Source organism: Dipodomys merriami, unplaced genomic scaffold (genome assembly GCF_024711535.1).
Source record: "Dipodomys merriami isolate MVZ:Mamm:240054 unplaced genomic scaffold, mDipMer1.0.p SCAF_2, whole genome shotgun sequence".
Lineage (NCBI taxonomy): Eukaryota > Metazoa > Chordata > Mammalia > Rodentia > Heteromyidae > Dipodomys > Dipodomys merriami.
Window position 1 is genome coordinate 120,790,702 of NW_027203381.1, and position 19,505 is coordinate 120,810,206.

At 59.7% G+C, this 19,505-nt stretch overlaps 2 protein-coding genes across 2 annotated transcripts in view; one reads left to right on the forward strand and one right to left on the reverse strand.

The window, feature by feature from the left end:
* Positions 1-13,412, forward strand: part of Pdxk (pyridoxal kinase) — a 32,472-nt gene extending 19,060 nt beyond the window's left edge. The window contains exons 5-11 of the mRNA XM_070030784.1: positions 853-899; positions 3,058-3,143; positions 3,913-3,958; positions 4,888-4,999; positions 5,920-6,056; positions 9,074-9,140; positions 9,309-13,412. Of these exons, the coding sequence (XP_069886885.1) occupies positions 853-899; positions 3,058-3,143; positions 3,913-3,958; positions 4,888-4,999; positions 5,920-6,056; positions 9,074-9,140; positions 9,309-9,421 (608 nt within the window). The 3' untranslated portion in view covers positions 9,422-13,412. The remainder of the gene's footprint in view (positions 1-852; positions 900-3,057; positions 3,144-3,912; positions 3,959-4,887; positions 5,000-5,919; positions 6,057-9,073; positions 9,141-9,308) is intronic.
* Positions 13,413-16,101: 2,689 nt separating this feature from the next.
* Positions 16,102-19,494, reverse strand: Cstb (cystatin B). The gene is made up of 3 exons (XM_070030786.1): positions 19,326-19,494; positions 16,623-16,724; positions 16,102-16,400 (listed from the first exon to the last, which is right to left on the reverse strand). The coding sequence occupies exons 1-3, from the start codon at positions 19,392-19,394 to the stop codon at positions 16,272-16,274; spliced, it is 300 nt and encodes a 99-aa protein (XP_069886887.1). The 5' UTR covers positions 19,395-19,494; the 3' UTR covers positions 16,102-16,271.
* Between the last annotated feature and the right edge of the window lie 11 nt (positions 19,495-19,505).

Sequence of the window (19,505 nt, forward strand, 5' to 3'; positions counted from 1 at the left end):
GCCTGAGCAGCCTGGCTTGCTTGGGCGACCTGGGACGTGCCGTTTCAGACACAGGCGTGAGCGCTAAGTCCATAGAAAGCAACCAGAAGAACCAGTCACCTTAGAGAAAGAAATGCACGTGGCCGGGAATGAGACCAAGGAAAATGGCTTGCCATTTGTCCTCTGCTGTGTATGTGGTGGTCCAAACCAGTGGCTCACACCTGCAGTCCCAGCCAGAGCTTCTGCCTGGGGAGAAGAAGACATTTGGCTATGAATGGTAGTGCTGGTTACATGGCATGGAAGTACTGGGTTCATGTGCATAAGAAAGACTCAAATGAGCGAGGCACTGGCAGCTCACACCTGTCAGCTACTCAGGAGGCTGAGAGCTGAGGATCATAGTTCAAAGCCAGCCCAGGCAGGAAAGTCCATGAGACTTATTTTTTTCGATCATGGGGCTTGAACTCTGGGCCTGAACACTGTCCCTCAGCTCTTCAGCTCAAGGCTAGCGCTCTACCACTTGAGCCATTTCTAGTTTTCTGGTGGTTTATTGGAAAGTCTCACAGACTTTCCTGCCCAGGTTGGCTTTGAACCACAATCCTCAGATCTCAGTGAGTAACTAGGATTACAGGCGTGAGCCACCGGTGCCCAGCTTCCATGAGTGCAACTCATCAAGAAAACTGGAAGTTGCACTGGGGCTCAGGTGGTAGAGCACTAGCCTTGAGCTGAAGAGCTGAGGGACAGTGCCCAGAGTTCATGCCCCATGACTGGCAACAAAAAAAAATGGCTGAAATGGCCAAGTTCCTGCTGCCTGTTCTGCACGTCACGTGGAGGTCGGCGGGAGGGCCGCTGCTGACCTGGCTTGTGTCTCTGCAGTGTGTGATCCCGTGATGGGGGACAAGTGGAGCGGCGAAGGATACATGGTGAGTCTTCCCTGCTGTCGTGACTCGCACGCGCAGCTGTGCTGGACCCCGGAAGTAGGGCCCTCCCCCGCGTGCCGGCCAGGCTCCCGCCGGGGCTGCCGGCTCCTCTGGTAGGAGGGGGAGGCCGGCCTCGCCAGGCCGTGTGCAGCTGTGCCCTGGACACAGACAGTGGGTCCATGGGGATGACCGTGTCAACAACATTTCTGCGTGGAGTTTGCAATCGTTTTCACGTTACCTTTGGTCTGATGGTTTCCTTCCTGACTACTTAGACATGCGAAAATCATGCGCTCACAAGAACAGCCTTCCAAGTTTAAGACCCGAACGGCTCTAGCGTGTGCCTCCGTTGGTGTTGTGTGACTTGTCCGATCGCTCGCTGTGAATGCCTGGGTGTGGAAGGCGGCGGGGCTTGGGGTACCCCAGCGCTGGACAGGCCCGGGCCCCCTGCCCTGCTTGGTCAGCATCTGAGGCTGGTGACAGTGGACGCCCGCCTATGTCAGATGGCTGGCTTACTCAGAGGCTACCTTCCCATCCGCTTTCTTTTTTTTCTTTTCATTTTTGTCGGTCGTGAGGCTTGAACTCTGGGCCTGGGCACTGTCCCTGAGCTCTTTAAGAGCTCAAGGAGAGCCCTCTACCACTTGAGCCACAGCACCACTTCTGGCTTTCTGGTGGTTTATTGGAGGTAAGAGTCTCATAGACTTTCCTGCCTGGGCTGGCTTTGAGCCTCAATCCTCAGATCTCAGCCTCCTGAGTGGCTAGGATGACAGGCGTGAGCCGCCGGCGCCCAGCTTCCATCCACTTTCTCTGGTACCTGTTTGCTGGAAGGCTCTTTTCATAGGCCCACCCCTCCTTTCTTGCTGTTGCTCGCTGCAGCGTGCTCAACTGACCCAAGAAGATGCTTTCGTAAGCCCCTGAAGATCTGAGGCTCTGTCCACGCGAGGGTGTTTGCAGGCCTATCCTGGTTTTCTTCAGGTTGCTTTAGTCCTGGGAGCCCAGGCCAGTCTGGACCTGAGATAATGTGCTGGACTCTGGTGACAGAAACACTGCCTCTCAGGGCTCTCTAGGAAAAAGCATGGCTGGCTCCTCCCTCCAGACAAGTGTGGATTTCACCCTTTGCAGTGCTGGAGGTCAAACCAGAGCCCTGCAGTGCTAGGCAAGCATGCTGCCGCTGACGTCCCAGCCCCCAAAGTCAGATTTTTGTTTTGGCTTTTGCCAGTCCTGGGGCTTGAACTCAGGGCCTGGGCGCTGTCCCTAATGCTTTTTGCTCAAGGCTAGCGCTCTACCCCTGTGTATGTGGTACTGAGGAATCGAACCCAGGGCTTCATGCGTGCTAGGCAAGCACTCTACCACTGAGCCACGTTCCCAGATTTTTTTTTTTTTTTTGTATGTTAGTGCTGTCCTAGAGCTCAGAGCTTCCTGCCTGTGTGTGGCTTTTTTTGTTGTTGTTGTTGGCCGTGGGCTTGAACTCTGGGCCTGAGCACTGTCCCTCAGCTCTTCAGCTCAAGGCAATCGCTCTACCACTTGAGCTACAGCGCCACTTCCGGTTTTCTGGTGGTTTATTGGAGATAGGAGTCTCACAGTCTCTCCTGCCCGGGCTGGCTTTGAACCGCAATCCTCAGATCTCAGCCTCCTGAGTAGCTAGGATTACAGGCGTGAGCCACCAGCGCCCGGCTTTTGTGTATGGCTTTTTAACTTAAGGCTAGTTCTCAGCACCTAAGCTGCTCCTCCCGTCCAGTCTTGGATACACTGGCACATAGCCCTGACCTGGGTAGAGAGAGGAAGTCACCTGCAAGTCAGATTCCTAGAGCCAGATGGGCACCCAGCACCCCTGGCCGGGGATGCTCCCTCTGTTCCGGCCATTTCCCCTGCTTCCTGGCTGCCGCCCTCCCTCCCTTTGTCTTCCAGTCTATTGACCCACAAACTGAGGTCTTTGATCTCAAACACCCTTCTGCCAGGGCCTGAGTGAGGCCTTGTGCCATCCCTTCCCCCATCTCCACCTCAGGACCCGTGGTGACCCCTGGGCTCCCGTGCCTGCCGCTATCTTCTCCACTGCCCCAGTTGTCCCCACAGACCCTAGCTGGGATCCGTCCCGAGTGCTTGGGTCGAGCCTCCTCTGCCCTTCCTGTGTGGTGACCTTCCCGCCTTCTCCTCTGCTCTCCAGTACGTTCCAGAGGACCTCCTTCCAGTGTACAGGGAGAAAGTGGTGCCGGTGGCAGACATCATAACTCCCAACCAGTTCGAGGCTGAGTAAGTAATTCAGCACCCGCGCATCAGCCTGGCACCCACATTCTCCACCTGTCCCCACCCCCACCCCCACCAGGCCTCAGCCAGGCTGCAGGGGGCTGGCCTCGCCTCTAGGAGGCAGCAGAGCTGACAGCTGGCTGGGACTGGTGAGGGCTGGGCACGGCACGCCAGGGAGAAGGAGGCGTCCTGGCCCGCCAGGGCACGCGGGGCCGGAGCGCCTGGCGACAGGCTGCCATGCTGCGGCTGGGGAAGCCCTGGGAAACGGGGGCGCAGAGCAGGAGGCTGCCATGCTGCGGCTGGGGAAGCCCTGGGAAACGGGGGCGCAGAGCAGGAGGCCGCCCTGCCCGCTCAGCACGAGAGGTGCACGCCGTGTGGGCCCCAGACTCTTGGCCTCTTGGCAGCTGGGATTCCTTCAACTAGGTCCATCTCAACTTGGGGACCCTGAGCCATTGGTGGCCTCCTGGGCGAATGGCACGTATTCACAGTCCTCGGAATTCTGTGGCACTCTCAATTGGCTGGTGCGGGGTGCTGGGTGCTGCGGTGTGGGTGGCAGACTCTGACCTGCGGTTCTCCACCCTTCTCAACACAATTTGGGCCTCCCCAACCCCTGTCCTGTGCAACATTTCCCTTTAAACCCACTCTTACCCGCCCGCCCCCCCACCCCCAGGTCCCCTGGGCCCCTGTGACAGCCGGCGGAGGCTGAGCTGGTTCCCTGGGGAGGCGGCCAGGCCCAGGCAGCGGCTCACCTTGTGTCCTTTCGTCTGTCTTCCAGGTTGCTGAGCGGCAGAAAGATCCACAGCCAGGAAGAAGCGCTAGTGGTAAGGAGACCTTTGAGAGCTGCTCCCTAGTTTGGGGGGAGTCGAGGCTGGCACCCCGAGGACGTGGCCCAGCGTAGCTGCTTTCCCGCTGCTCCACTGGCACCGCTGACACTCCATCCCCGCCGTCCCAGCGGCCTTGGTCCGCTCCGCTCATCCCTGCAGCACTGACGTGATGTCCTGAGCGGCTGGGACATGTCCCCACGAGCACTGTGCTCTGAGGTCCAAGTCCCCCCAGGAGGACAGCGTCCTAGCGATGGGACAGTGGGACGTGGTCCCTCCGCTGTGGCCTTGTCTGAGTCACATCTGAGGGGCTGGGTCAGCCTCCGCAGCCACGCATCCGCAGAGGCCTCCTGTGTGCTGGGCGCTGTGGAGCTCAGCATTGTCTCTCCACAGAATCCTAGGGCCCACTGTATGTCATGTCGTGCGTGACACTGTGTGGGGGGGGGTGGAGAGAGAGAGAGAAAGAGAGAGAGTCACATCCCAACTTGGGCTTGGCCTGTGGCCCCAGTGCCCACCTAGGGGCCCTACTCTGCAGGGCTTCAGGAAGGACAAGGGCTTCCAAGAGGGTGGCCAAAGCCAGCTGATAGAGAAGTCGTCTCTGTCACGGTGGCTGGACAGCCGGCCTGCCCTGCTGTGAGGGCCCACGGGGACCTGTGTGGGCCTGTCCAGGCTGGCATGGGGCTCCTGGCTTCTTCACCTTCACTGTTTCAGTGACCCCAGCAGAAGATGGGGCCTCGGTTGTCCTGGGTGGGCTTGGCCGGTGGTGGTTTTCCAGGTACTCCCCCTGGTCCCATCTCGGGCCTGCCCCGGGCTGCTGTGTCTGGTGGCCCGGCCCGGCCCCCCTCGCGGCGAGTGACCGCAGGCCAGCCACAGGGAGCTGTGGAGGCGAAGGGCGTGGCCACGGTGTGATAGGCCCCGCGTCCCCGCAGGTGATGGACATGCTGCACTCTATGGGCCCCGACACAGTGGTCATCACCAGCTCTGACCTGCCCGCCCCCCGGGGCAGTGACTACCTGATCGCCCTGGGCAGCCAGAGGATGCGTAAGTACCACCCCGGGCCGGCGCCCACCCCGCGGCCCAGTCCGCTGACCTCTGAGCTCCAGGGTTGGTTTGGGGCTTGGCAAAGGGAAGTCGTGTCTTTCTCAGTAGATGGCTAATTTCATGGAGTTGGGGGTCGGGCCAGGGCACCTGCAGGGCACCCTGCGCTGGGCCTGGGGGTGCTGGTGCTGCCAGGGTTGCGTCGTCTCCCTGCTGGCTCCTGACGGCCCGTCCTGCCCTGCGCCAGGGAGGCAGCACAGACCGGCTCAGGTGGACAGGCCTCGGGACTGGGCCTGTGCCCCGCCCGCAGGAAGCAGCCTTCCGCTTGGCTGGGTAGCTTGATTGCACAAAAGCCACCTGGATGGGGCTGGGAAGGTGGCTCAGAGGTGGAGCGCTCGCCCAGCATGCATGAAGCCCTGGGTTCCATTCCTCAGTACCACACACACAGGATAAGCCGGAGCTGGTGCTGCGGTCCAAGGGGTAGAGCATTAGCCTTGAGTTAAAGAAGCTTAGGGACTACACCCAGGCCCTGAGTTCAAGTCCAGAGCTGGCCAAAAATAGACCATCTGGACTGCTTTTCACTGAATGATGTTAGTGGCAAGGAAGGGCAGCGGGTCTTGTGGTAAGACGGTGACCTCCAGGTTGTACCCACTGGCCCTAGTGGGCACTGCAGCTGTGGTCTCCCTGCTCTGCATCTGTCACGTGTGTGAACACACGTATGTGCCCAGGCACGCGCACACACACTTGAGTGCATCCAGGCAGCGGTCCACCCGCTCCAGTTCCAGGCTTTCCCATCCTCTCAGGCCGCATGTGGCAGTTGGGGGTCCAGGACTCTGAAGGAGGTCGCCCCGGGCTGACCGTGCTACCACGGCTGGGGGGACAGGGGGCAAGTCACAGCCAGTGACCTGCTGCCTTGTCCTCAGGGAGGCCCGACGGCTCCACGGCCACCCAGCGGATCCGCATGGAGATGCGCAAGGTGGATGCCGTCTTCGTGGGCACTGGGGACCTCTTTGCCGCCATGCTCCTCGCGTGGACGCACAAGCACCCGGACAACCTGAAGGTCAGCCTACTCGCAGCTCCTAAGCGGCCCCGGCCACCCTGGGCAAGAAGGGGGACAGGCTTGGCTCGACCTCTGGGTCCAAGCACTGGCCCCAGAGAGGGTGAGGAGAGCGGCCCCGGGGACTGCGCTCTCTCCCCTCCCGTTGGGGAAGCAGGGACGAGAATCCTGCTGGGCGGGGGTAAGCCAGTGTTGAGGACCCACGGGGCCCAAAGATGTGGTTGGTGATAGAGCGCCTGACTGACAAGTGCAGAGCCCTGGATTCGTCCACAGTGCCTCTGGAAAAAGCTCAGAACCGGGCACTGGTGGCTCATGCCTGTGACCTAGCTAGGCAGGAGGCTGAGGTCTGATACCTCAGTTCAAAGCCGGCCTGAACAGAAAATTCCATGAGGCTTATCTTCAATTAACTACTAAAAAGCCAAAAAGCTGGGGCTCCAGTGCTAAAGCGCCAGCCTTGAGTGAAAGAGCCAGGTAAGAACGTACCACACTCACACTCAAAAAGCCAGTCAGGGAGGAGCCGACCGAGCCTGGTGCGGCTCCCGTTTCATTCCTAGTGACCGGGGACATACCCCCCGAAAGGCATCCGATCCCAGTGTGTTTGCTGGCAGCCGACCCCGAGGAGGGGGGCTGGGCAGACAGGGCGTGTGGCCTTAGCATGGAGCTGTCTGTCCACACGGTGCACGCGCTTCCACAGACACAGAGGCTTTGCTTAGGCGCAGACTGGGCCAGCTGCGCCGGGCCGGGAGGCGGCCCAGGTAAGCTGCTGGCTCTGGAATGCTTGCTGCTGTGCCCCTTGGTTCTTGGACTCCTGCAGGGCTGTGGTGTCCTGACCGCTTATCAGGTGGTTTGTGAGGGAGGCCCCCTCAGCTGACAGCGGATGGTTGACAACAGGATTGGACTGGCCCGGGGTGTGGTAGAGTGTGCACCTGTGCACCTGTGCCCTGTTCCATTCACTGTCCCTGCTCACTCTAGGAGGGACGAATCAGAAGTGGGGGCCTGGAAGTGGTCCCTGGCCCTGCCCTTGTGTGGTGCCCCCTTCCCGGCAGGTAGACCAGCTGTCTTTGGCTCCTTATTTGTAAAATGAAGGGGTCACTGTGGTCTTTGTGCACCAGGCCCACTGCAGTCCTGACCGGGAGGCTGGAATGTGGGATTTCCTCACCGTACCGCCCCTCCTTCCTCCCTCAGGCAGAGGCTGAGCCACACCTGTGGGGTGTAGCCGGCTGGGCTGGCGGAGGCTTGCCCAGAGGAGTTCTTACTTCACAGTCCCAAGCCTGTGACTCAGGTTCAGTGCTGTGCACTTGCTGAGCCTCCCAAGCCTTGAGTTGCTAGGTCTTTCCCATACAGAACCTTTCCTTTGAGGGTCTGGGGGTTTGAACGGAGGGCTCTGGCTGGCAGGTCACACTCCTTGCTGAGCGTCTTTGTAAACAGTTAATCCTGGGAACTTTTTGTTTGTTTTTTGTCGATCATGGGGCTTGAACTCTGGGCCTGGGCACTGTCCCTTTGCTCTTCAGCTCAAGGCGAGCACTCTACCACTTGAGCCATAGCACTACTTCTGGTTTTCTGGTGGTTAATTGGAGCTAAGAGTCTCATGCATTTTCCTGCCCTGGCTGGCTTTGAACCAAGATCCTCAGATCTCAGCCTCCCGAGTAGCCAGGATGACAGGCGTGAGCCACCAGCTCCTGGCGCTTTATTTTTTTGTACTGAGGATTGAATGCAGGACCCTGTGCTTGTTAGACTTGTCAGGTGCTCTTCCATTTGAGCCATGCCTCCAGTCTGGCTTTATTTTAAACCTGGGACTCTGCAAGGTTAACAAAGTCCTGAGATAACAGCTTCTTCCTATGAGGCCTGTGTGGTCTGGAGGGAGGTGGTGACTTTACTGCTGCACACCTGCCTGGCGCTCACACCTGCCCGGTGCTCACACCTGCCTGGCGCTCACACCTGCCCGGTGCTCACACCTGCCTGGCGCACACACCTGCCCGGTGCTCACACCTGCCTGGCGCACACACCTGTCCGGTGCTCACACCTGCCTGGCGCGCACACCTGTCTGGTGCTCAGCGTGCGGTGCTCACACCTGCCCGGCGCTCACACCTGCCTGGCACACCTGCCCGGTGCTCACACCTGCCCGGCGCTCACACCTGCCTGGCACACACACCTGCCTGGTGCGCACACCTGCCCAGTGCTCAGCATGCGGTGCTCACACCTACCCAGCGCTCACACCTACCCAGCGCTCACACCTGCCTGGCGCGCACACCTGCCCGGTGCTCACACCTACCCAGCGCACACACCTGCCCAGCGCACACACCTGCCCAGACTGGTGCTCAGCATGCAATGCTCACACCTGCCCGGCACACACACCTGCCCGGTGCTCAGCATGGCACTAAGCTCTCTATTACTGGAACAGAATAAATACCCGAGATAATGTGCTTGAAGAGGGGCGGGGTTTGGCCAGTCCTCGCTGTCCCTGTTGCTTTGGGGCAGTGTGTTATGGCATGGACACATGGGACAGGAAGCTGTTCACCTTTGGGTGGTCAGGAAACAGGAAACCCCTTAGAGGGTACTTGCCCCAATGACCTGAGGACTAAGACCCGTGGACCTCAGGGTACATTCTGCATCAAAACTAGCACTTGAGCCGGGCGCCGGTGGCTTACACCTGTGATCCTAGCTACTCAGGAGGCTGAGATCTGAGGATCTCGGTTTGAAAAAAGCCAGCCTAGTCTAATCTCCAATTAACCACCAGAAAGCTGGAAGTGTTGCTGTGGCTCAAGTGGTAGAGCTTTGAGTACAAAGAGGCTCAGGGACAGTGCTCAGGCCCTGAGTTCAAGTCCCACAATTGACCCTCCCCACAAAAGCAACAACAAAAATCCTGTAGCAGCCGGCATCTTTGTGGAGGACTGTCCTGTGGCGGCCATCCCCGGCCCTGGCAGGAGCGAGTATGACAGTGGACGGCTCCTCCTCGGCCTCCTGGCTGGCATCCAGGAGCAGAGCAGGTAGGCCGGGGCACAGCATCTCTCCTCCTGCAGGTGGCCTGTGAGAAGACTGTATCTGCCATGCACCACGTTCTGCAGAGGACCATGCAGTATGCACAAGGTACCGCCCCGGCCCTGCCCTCCCCCCTGCTGTTAGGGTTGTGGGGGGAGGTGTGGAGCCCTTCCAGGTGGGGAGTTCAGGGAGAAGGAGCTTGACGGGAAGGGAGGAGGGCCGATGTCCCGCCGCCGGCTTCCCAGCGGTGCCCTCTACTCCTTGTGCGCCCTGAAGCTCAGGCCGGGGAAGGGCAGAAGCCCAGGCCGGCACAGCTGGAGCTGAGGATGGTCCAGAGCAAGAAGGACATCGAGGACCCCGAGATCGTTGTACAGGCCACGGTGCTGTGAGGGCCGCGCTCGGACGCACAGCGCGGCCGCGTCTTCATGTTCATCCCTGTGAAAAACACCTGACGTCTGCCTTAGAGCCACGACCTAAACTTGACATTGTTCCTTCATGAGTGTCGGGTCTCCGCTAGTCTCAATTGTGAAAACGTGCCACTGTGCTCTTCCAAAAACCCACAAAGCTGTCATAGAAATTTGTGATTTGGAAACCTGGTCTCTGGCCCAGCTGTGTGTGGACCGGCTCGGGGTCCCGCGGGCACCCACGCTTGCCGTCCAGGGGACCTTGTGTTGGGCCGTTGGCTGAGATCGCCAGATACCTGTATTGTCACCCCGGTCTCCGTCCTGTGCCCGCTGCAATTCTCGTGTCTTCATTGCTGCTCCCCGGGCCTCTGGGACGTGCGGTCCGCGAGGCGGGCCCTGTGAGGACAGGGTGGTCAGTGCGTCCGCCTTCGCACACCCGTGCACAGGGTGCTGCTGCTGCTCAGGGGGTTTGAGACGTGAGGAGCCGCGTTTGGTTTTTGTCCAAACGCTCCCAGTCTGCCTTGCGATTGTCGAGTGGCGGCGCTGCGTGTGTAGACCGCAGGGAGGCGGGGGAGGCTTCTGCCCGCGGGGCGCACTCCACTCCCAGCCCGTGTGTGTCCTGTGCGGGGCCAGCGGCCCTCACTGCCAACTCCTCCCCTCGCGAGTTTTCCAAGGGGACGTGTGTCACCCTGGGGTGGGGCAGCCGCCAGACTCCAGAGTAGCCTGCGACATTGGAGGCTATAGTGTACGTTGGACACAAGTCCAGCCGTCCACTGCTCAGCGGGACCAGGCATGGCCACAAGTGGGACTTCTGGCTCTGGCCTGCCCCCACCCCGCAGCCCTATGCCCGGGTTCTGGGAAATCTGCTTCCTTCAGAAGTGTCTTTCCCACCGGAGTCGGCCTCACCAGGTGAGGAACTGGGAGCAGGCTGGGTGTGGCTCGGCCCAGGGCAGGGCTCAGTGAGGGCCTGGGTTCTGTCTGCAGCACTGCAAGAACACGAGGATCTTATTGGCATCTGGAGTGGCACACGCAAGGAGGCGCTGGTCCCTGGGGGCCCGGCCCCACTCCTCCCCCCATGACCGCGCCCCCTGGGCGTCTGAACGCACGGGGTCCACACTTCTTGGCTGCGGCTGGCTGGTTCCCTGCTGCCAAGCAGAGCAGACCTGTGTTTCCTGCCCACAGTCACCTGCGCCTCCATGGGGCCTTCCACACCACGCAGTGGCCAGGATGGCATGTGGCCACTGGTGATGGGTGAGGGACGTCCCCTACCTCAAGCACAGGCCTGGGGGCAGTGCCTGTGTGCATCTCCAGGGAGGTGGGGAAGGGTCCCAGGCCGTGTGGTGCGGCGCAGTGTGGTTTCCTGACTCAAGCCGGGGATGGAGCTGCAGGCGAGGGGAAGCGGGAGGCACTGTGCTGAATGTTCGTCCCATGTGTGTGAGGTCCTAAGCCCCTGCCCAGAAAGCGGACCTGAGCTGTGCAGGTCTCGGGACCCTGGTGCCCCAGCCCTGGGGTCGAGGGTCCCTTGAAGGTGGCTGTGGACCCGGCGTGGCTCCAGATGGGTGCGGTAACACAAGCTTAGCAAGTCAGAGAAGCTGGAGGAGCGAGGGCGCGGGCAGCCGCTTCCTTAGCGGAAAGCGCTCCATCCTTCCTTAACCAGCTGTTGAAACTGAGAAGGACTACTTTAAAGATCCATTTAGAGTCCTGCTTAGTCCTGCAAGGTAACTCGTGCCTCTTATTTTTGCAGTGTAAGTTAGTGATTGTGCGGAGAGTGCTTTGCTTTGTGTCCTTTTCTTAAGCTTGTCAGAGCCAGGTTTTAAAGGGTCACTTGGTTGTGGAGGCCACCGAGCGTGAGCGAGGGAGGGAGCGAGCGGGGCCGGGGGCTGCCGGGGTCCACAGGCCCCTGTGTCACCAGGCTGGACTGCGGAGGAGCCCCTCCCCCTCCCAGCCATTCTGGCAGCCTCCTTGCCCAGCAGGGACCTGCTCAGAACTCTAAGCACACGCGTAGCCCCAGAGGGGGGCTCTGGAGTTTGAGACATGACTGGGGTAGTGCCTTGCGAAGCCCTGGCGGGGCCCCACGGCCCCGGCCCACTGCCGTCCGCAGGGTGCGGCTGCTGGGGCTTCCACCCCGGCTTCTTTGCTGCCAGGCCCCAGGGCCTCCCTCCCTCCCTCCCTCCCTCCCCTGCAGCTGTGTGCGAGTCCCATGAAGCCTTTCTGTCAGAGGAGCATGTCAGGCTGTGGATACCGCAGGCCGTCTGCGGGGAGCACTGCCCGAGGGCCCGGGTCGGGGAGCACTGTTGCCTCCGCAGGTGGCGGTGGAGGGCGTTGGGGCTGTGGTGGGACTTGGTGTGCCTGCTTCAGTGTGGAGAGGTGTCCAATCCAACAGGCCACGCTGGCCTGCAGGCGCTGGTGCTTCTGCCACCAGCGGTGCAGTTCTGGCCCCCACCAGCAGAGGTCGCGGTGAGGCCAGTCCCTGTGGTCCTCCAGGCCCATGAGTAAAACAGCAGAGCCCCTCTGGAGAAACGGTTATTTCTTGGGAGCATAATCTTTCTCCGTTGGTGGGAGCTAGGCTTGCGGTCTCGCCATGCCCCCCGTGAAGAGGCCGTGCCTCCGTCTTCCTCCGTGGCAGCTGGGTGTGGGACTTGGTGGTGTGTGTGGGTCTCGCTGTTGGCTGCAGTCTGTTCTTGGTGAAGATATTTCTGTTCTAAATGTGCAAAGACCAACTAAAAGTAATGTCTTCTACTCGATATTTCGCCTTCAGGACAACTCTGTGTTTATTTGTTCAAAACTATTATGAGTTACTTTAGCATTTCAAAGTTGTTTTTTTTTACTAATTGAAAGCTATTTCCAGATGTGGGCACACACCTCTGTAATCCCAGTGCTCGGGAGACCAAGGGAGGAGGATTCAACATTCAAGGCCGGCTCTGGCTACATACTCAAAAGAGGCGTTTTCCCGTTTGCTTTTCATTTTAGTGTTTGGCAGAACGGGGCAGGGTTTTAATGTTCTCCACAGTCTGTGCCAGGCTGTGTTCCTACAGGATTCTGGTTCCATCTCAGCCCCGGCCCTGGGCTGTGAGGAAGGGGTGGGCCCCCAATGCAGAGTCATGATGAAGCGTGGAGCCGCGCCGTGCCGCTCCCCGCACCCTCCCACAGGGCACTTCCCCATCTTCCTGGAATAGGCCACCCACTTGGGGTAGGAAATTCTGGAGGCCCTGGGGCCGGTGCCCTGGCTGGAGGTGTGTCACCGCCCCGCAGGCTGCTTCTGAAATAGCAGTGAGGGCAGAAGGAGAGGTGGGTGGGAACAGAGGACAGCGTGGCCCCGGCCCAGCCGCACTGCGCTGCCTGCCCACGGAGCTGGGCAGCCCTGGGCGGGCGGCGGTGCCCTCGCTGGGAGACCGGAGCTCCCCGTGCCTGATCCGGGGCTGGGGAGGGGCAGCCAGTGGAACAGAAAAATGATTCACTGGAACCAGCAGCGTCCCAGGGTGTCTGAGTGGCAGGAAAGTGGAGACAAAGCCACCCCAGCTGTGGTCAGGGAGACACCAAGTTCCTGAAGCCATGGTCCCGATGAGCTCAGCCGCTCTGGCAGGGGAGTGAATTCTCCTTGTGTTTCGCACAGCCCCCAGAAGCGTGAAGTGTGCAAGGACGCTGACTGCTTCGGGCCTCATAGCTGCTTCATTCCTAGTGTAGACCTGTAGTTGGAGTTTAGTCCAATTATTGCACAACTAAACCAGCGGGAAGCTGGCGCTGCTGCCACAGGCCCGGGTGCTGGCAGGTCTTGGCGGGCCTCCTGGGAGGGGCTCCAGGCCCTGCCGCCCTGGGGGCACACGCAGGTGGCCTCTGTGCCAGTGTCTCCCAGCTCTGTGCGCTGTCCTGTGTGGGGTTCGTAAACTCGGGCGCTGTGAGCCCGTGGAGATCGTGTCTGTTTTGTGATGGTCCTGTTGACTTTCGTGATTATCCACAAATAAATATTTTCATGGCAGTTGTGTTGGCCTGGTGATTTTTTGTTGTTGTTGTTGATCGTGGGGCTTGAACTTGACCTAGGCACTGTCCCTCAGCTCTTCAGCTCAAGGCTAGCACTCTACCACTTGACTCACAGAGCCACTTTGGGTTTTTGACTGGTTTATTGGAGATAAGAGTCTCATGGCGTTCCTGCCGGGGCTGGCTTTGAACTGTGATCCTCAGACCTCAGCCCCCTGAGTAGCTAGGATGACAGGCATGAATCACCAGTGCTCGGCTAGGCATGGTGATTTCTTGCTCCCTTGGAACTCTCTCCAAACCAGCCATTGTTACCACCACGAGGGAAGAGGGTGGGCTGTCCCCTGCCTGGGGCCCAGATTCCCTGTGGGGGAGCCTGGGTGCGGGGGTGAGGGGGGGGACGGAAACTTGTGGGTGAGAGAGGTGGGGCACCTTCCCAGCCCCACCCTGTGAGGTTCTGAGGGCCAGCCCCGTGTGTGTGTGCGCGCGTGCGCGTGCATGCACACGCACATGCGTGTACACACGCGTGTGCCAGTCGGGGCTTGACGTCAGGGCCTGGGCACTGTCCCTGAGCTTCTGTGCTCAAGACTAGTGCTCTATCACTTGAGCCACAGCTCCATGTCCTGCTCTAGTAGTTCATTGGAGATAAGAGTCTCACAGACTTTCCTGCCCAGGCTGGCTTCAAACTACGATGCTCAGATCTCATGCTTGTGAGTTGCTAGGGTTTCAGAGTTGCAGCGTGACTGGGTGGCGACATTGTGTTGCTCTTGGCTGTGGACACATGGTCTGAGAACTCACCCACGCCTTCCTGCGGGAGGCCTCAGCAGCCCGACAGCATGGCTGCTAGGCAGGGGCATTGGTGCTCAGCGGGGGTGCTGGGTGCCCTGCGTGAGGACGGCTGGGCAGGCGGGCGGGCGGGCGGGCAGGGTGGCCTGTGCCTAGCCACTTGCAGTGTTACAGGACACAGCAGTTGCAGTAGCCTGGCTGCAGCTACCACCCTCATGGGTAAGGGTCCTGTGGCAGCTGTGCACTCATACAATTCCAAATGGACGGGGGGGGGGGGCACAGCAGCCCTTGGCACCTGGCTGCGGCCTGTGTCCATAGCGCACTCTAGGCCCCCCTGCAGCCTGCCTCCCTCTGTGGTGCCCCGGGTCCCCGGCTGGACTCACATCCAAAGGAACGTGGAACCTGATGGAGGCAGGTCACAGGCTCCACTGGTGACTGATGATGCCCCGGACAGGACGCTGCTCGCCTGACCTGCGAGCCAGGCCTCTGACCCAGCGGTACCTGGATGTGGCTGTCAGCCGCCAGTGAGGGCGTCCACAGCGCCTGCCGGTGCGGGGTGTCTCCTAGCCAAGCCCCAGCCTCGTCCTGCCAGGGCCCAGCAGCCTTCCCGGGGCCCTGAGGCCCCTGGGTGTGCTCAGCGGGCCTGTGCGTTTGGGCTGCGTCCATTGGGCTGCATTCCTGGCCCCAGAGCCCAGGGTGGTGCCAGGCAAGAGTGGCCTGGGCACTTCTGCTCTTTGATGACTTGGTCTTGGGGGGGAGGGTGGCGCCCACTGCCGTGGGGGGAGGGGGAGCAGCTCCTCTTGGCCCCTTGCCATACTAGGCCAGACAGCTGCCCCCCCCAGAAGCGGGGAGCTCGCCTGTCCTGGACAGAGGCACAGGGGTGCCATCCACGGCACGCCACAGGTGAGCGGACCTGCTGGCACCCCTGCCGGGCCCACTCCCCGGGGTCTGGCCTGCCAGAGTGCCACCTGGCTACGTGGGCACACCTGCTGTCCACAAGGCGGGAAGCTTGGGCGTGTGACCGACGCTGGTGGATGAGCTAGCGCCTCGCAGGGTGCAGGGCTGCGTCGCGGTGGGGAAGGAGGCACTCTGGCTCAGGGGTGGAAGCCACAGGTGACTCGTGCAGCTCTGCTCAGCCTGGCACTCAGCTGCGGGAAGGGAGGGAGCACGGGCAGGAGAGATGGTGTCCTGAGCTATGCCCAGCCAGGGGCGGCCGGGGCCGGGGCTGCGGCCCGGACTGGAACAGGCCTGCCGTTTTCTCTTGCACCAAGTGCATCCGGTTCTACCGGTGACCAGCTGCGGAGAACCCAGCCTCCCCCGGCCCCCCGGCCTGCCCTGCGGCAGCCCTCCTCGCCCGGCTCTCCCCCAGCCATGAGGACACCCTTAGCTCTCAGGGCCACCTCGCGTGGCCAGAGTGGGAATGGACACACAGTGCGGGAGGCGGTGCGTGGTGGGGAGGGGGAGGCCGGGCTGGGGGCCAGGGCCCGCCGCCCGGCGGTGCCAGCCTGAGGAGCCTGGGCAGCCCCTGACTGGCACTTGCTCTGCGAGGGACGGCCTCCTCCTTCCCAGGCAGCAGGGGCCGCTGGCAGGCCTCGGGCGGTGCCAGGGGCCACCCCGACTTCAGATGAAGGCAAAAAGAAATTCCAAGATAAAGAAGACGGGCTGGGCACCGGTGGCTCATGCCTGTAATCCAAGCTACTGGAGCGGCTGAGACCTGAAGATGGTGGTTCAGAACCAGCCCAGGAAGGAAAGTCTATCCAACTAACCACCAAAAAGCTGGAAGTAGACCTGTGGCTCAAGTGGTGGAGCTCTAGCTTTGAGCAGAAAAGCTCAGAGACAGCACCCAGACCCTGAGTTCAAGCCCTGTGCAAACCCCCTACTCTACTCCCCCCCCAAAAAAGGCAGTATTGACTTTAAAAAATATATTTGACTTTGAAAATAATGATCATTAACTGTGAGAAAGAAAATCAATAGTGAAATTGAGGACAGGACAGAAGTAAGAGACGCTGCTCAGCCAGGTGCCCGCACCCCAGAGGTCAACCCCGACACTGCCTTCCGGTCCCCTGGCATGGCGGGACTAGAAATAGGCCAGCTCATCCTGCTGGCTCTTGTTGCTCTGGTAGGCGGACAAGGCTGGGGGCTTGTTTTCATGAGGCAGGCTCTGGAACACCTTCAGGTGCACAAATTCTTCACCCCCCACGTCAACCTGGTGGGAGACAGGTGCAGAGGAGTCTCAGTCCTGGGAGGGCTGGGGCCGCTGCCACAGACCTCTGCTCAGCTGTAACGGCACCCCTGCCCGGGAAGCCGGTGCGCAGCGCGGCCAGCTCACCCACCCCGGGCCCCGCCCAGCTCCTCCTGTAAGGACAGTGCCCATGGGCACTGTGCCTGGAGCACCACACTCCAGGGCAGGCCAGAACCCCAGACCCACCTTGATGAAGTAGTTCGTCCCTGACACCACCTGGCTCTTGAAAGACAGAGCTTTGAAAACGGAGAACTTGCGGTTTTCTTTCTCTTCCAGCTCTTGTTTCACCTGGGGGAGTGCGGAAGGACAAGGACTGGGACTCAGTGACCTCGCAGTGACGGAGGACAAACAGGCCCCTCCCAGTTCCACCCCTACGGGCGCTGGCCCTGCGCTTTGCTCTCGAGGCTGGCACTGTGCCGCTTGGGCTACTGCTCCACTTTGGCTTTTTGGTGGTTAACTGGGGATAGGGTCTCCTGGTCTTTCTTGCCCTGGCTGGCTTCCAACAGCGATCCTCAATCTCCACATCCTCAGTAGCTATGATTACAGGCGTGAACCACAGATGTCTGTTCTACCCAAGTTTAGTGCCACTAGTTCTTCACCCTTTCTCTTACGGTATCACCGTATAACTAGTGTTTTTTCACTTACCATGCAGTTTATTTGGAACTGTGTACCACTTACTTTTATTTTTTTTACCAGTCCTGGGCTTGAACTCAGGCACTGTCCCGGAGCCTCTCTGTACTCAAGGCTAGTTCTCTTTTATCTATTGAGCCACAGCGCCACTTCCGGCCTTTTCTATGAATGTGGTACTGAGGAATTGAACCCAGGGCTTCAGGCATGCTAGGCAAGCACTCTACCACTAAGCCACTTTCCCAGCCCACGGAGTATCATTTTTAACTCATCTTTTGGTGAATGTGTGGTGCCAGTTTGAACTCAGGGCTCAGGTGCTGTTCCTGAGCTTTTTTTGCTTAAGGCTAATGCTCTACCACTTGAGCTACTGTTCTACCTCTGGCTTTTTTGGAAGTTTATTGGAGAGTTTCATAGACTTTGCTGCTGAGGCTGGCTTTGAACCATGATCCTCAAATCTCAGCCTCCTAAGTAGGTAGGGTATAGATGTGAGCTACTGGTGTCCAGTTTAGGTTTTTTGTGTCAGGGATTGAATCCAATCCCTTGTACATTCAAAGCACATGCTCTACCACTGACCTACACTCTTAGCTTTCACCTTTCAAAGCTGCATCTCAAGCCCGGTGCTGGTGGCCCACACCAATAATCCTAGTTATTCATGAGGCTGAGATCTAAGGATCTCGATTCAAAGCCAGCCTAGGTAGGAAAGTCTGAGAGACTCTTACCTCCAATGATGCAGTGTGCAGGTTGATCTTTGTGGGTGGGGTGTAGGCAGGATGTGTAGGGGTGGAAAGGGTGGCTTCTTTACAACAGAGAGGCTGACTCACTCTGAATCAAATAGTAAACTTATTTTTGACCCAGTTCTGTTTTCTAGAATCTTTGTCTTTGAGGAGATGATCAACTTCAAGATCCTCAGGTCTCAGCCTCCTGAGTAGCTGCTATAGGCCACTGGTGGGCCTGGCTTTCTTTTTTAATTTTATTTTTTGCCAGTGTTATGGCTTGAACTCAGGGCCTGGGCACTGTCCCTGAGCCTCTTTTACTCAGGGCTAGCACTCTACCACGTTGAGCCACAGTGCCACTTCTGGCTTTTTCTGTGTCTGTAGTACTGAGGAATGGAACCCAGGGCTTCATGCATGCTAGGCAAGCACTCTACCACAAAGCCACCTTCCCAGCCCAAGAATCTCAACCTTGTTAATCAACAGTATCACAGGGAGTGTGGTATGCTGACTCTGGGAACTCTTGCTAGCCCCTTCCACTTATCCAACCTATAAGGATACTGTGTTGCAAATGGGGAAACTGAGGCAGAACCTGGTTCTGCAATCTGGCCTGGTTTTTTTTGTTTTGTTTTGTTTTTTTTTTTTTGTCGGTCATGGGGCTTGAACTCTGGGCCTGGGCACTGTCCCTCAGCTCTTCAGCTCAAGGCGAGTGCTCTACCACTTGAGCTACAGCGCCACTTCCGGTTTTCTAGTGGTTTATTGGAGATAGGAGTCTCACAGTCTCTCCTGCCTGGGTTGGCTTTGAACCGCGATCCTCAGATCTCAGCCTCCTGAGTAGCTAGGATTACAGGCGTGAGCCACCAGCGCCCGGCTGGTTTTGTTTTTTGTTGTTTTTAACTCTGTGAAAGCAGACGTTCCTCCACGCTGCCACACACCCAGCCTGTCCTATCTTACTCATCTTGACTTTTTTTGTTGTGGGACTTGAACTCTGGGCTTGGGTGCTGTCCTTGTGCTCTTTAGCTCCAGGCGAGCGCTCTACCGCTAGAGACACAGCGCCACTTCCAGTTTTCTAGCGGTTTAGTGGAGGTAAGAGTCTCACGAGCTTTCCTGCCCTGGCTGGCTTTGAACCGCGATCCTCAGATCTCAGCCTGCTGAGTAGCTGGGCTGACAGGCGTGAGCCACCGGCGCCCGGCCTTCTTACATCTTGAGACAAGGTCTCTCCTGTAGCTCGGCTGTCCTGGGTTTCTGGATCTCCCGCGTCAGATTCCCAGGTGCTGGGGTGACGGGCTTGCCTTTGGAGGGGATGTCAAGGGAGTAAGAACAGCAGAGGACTCCCGCGATACCCCTGCGGACCGCCTGAGACCGACCGTCTGTCCGTCCGTCCGTCTCCCCTCTTCCTCTTCCTCCCCCCACCCCGTCTCCCGGGCCCCACCGACTCCGGCGGAAGTGCCGGGCTGGGCTGCCTTCCCGGCCGGGGCGGACGCGGCGCGGGCCGGGAGCGCAGCGCAGGGCGAGCGTCCGCCCCGGCCCGGCGGGCCCGGGCCTCGCTCACCTGGTCGGCGAGCTTCTGGGTCTCGGCGGTGGCCGGCCGGGTGGCGGAGGGCGCTCCGCACATCATCATGGCGGCGGCGGGGCGGCGGGGCGGCGGCGGGGCGGCGGCGCGGACTCAGACCCGGGCGGAGCAGAACCCGTGACAGTGGCGCGGGGACGCGGGGCCGCAAGACCCCTTGCC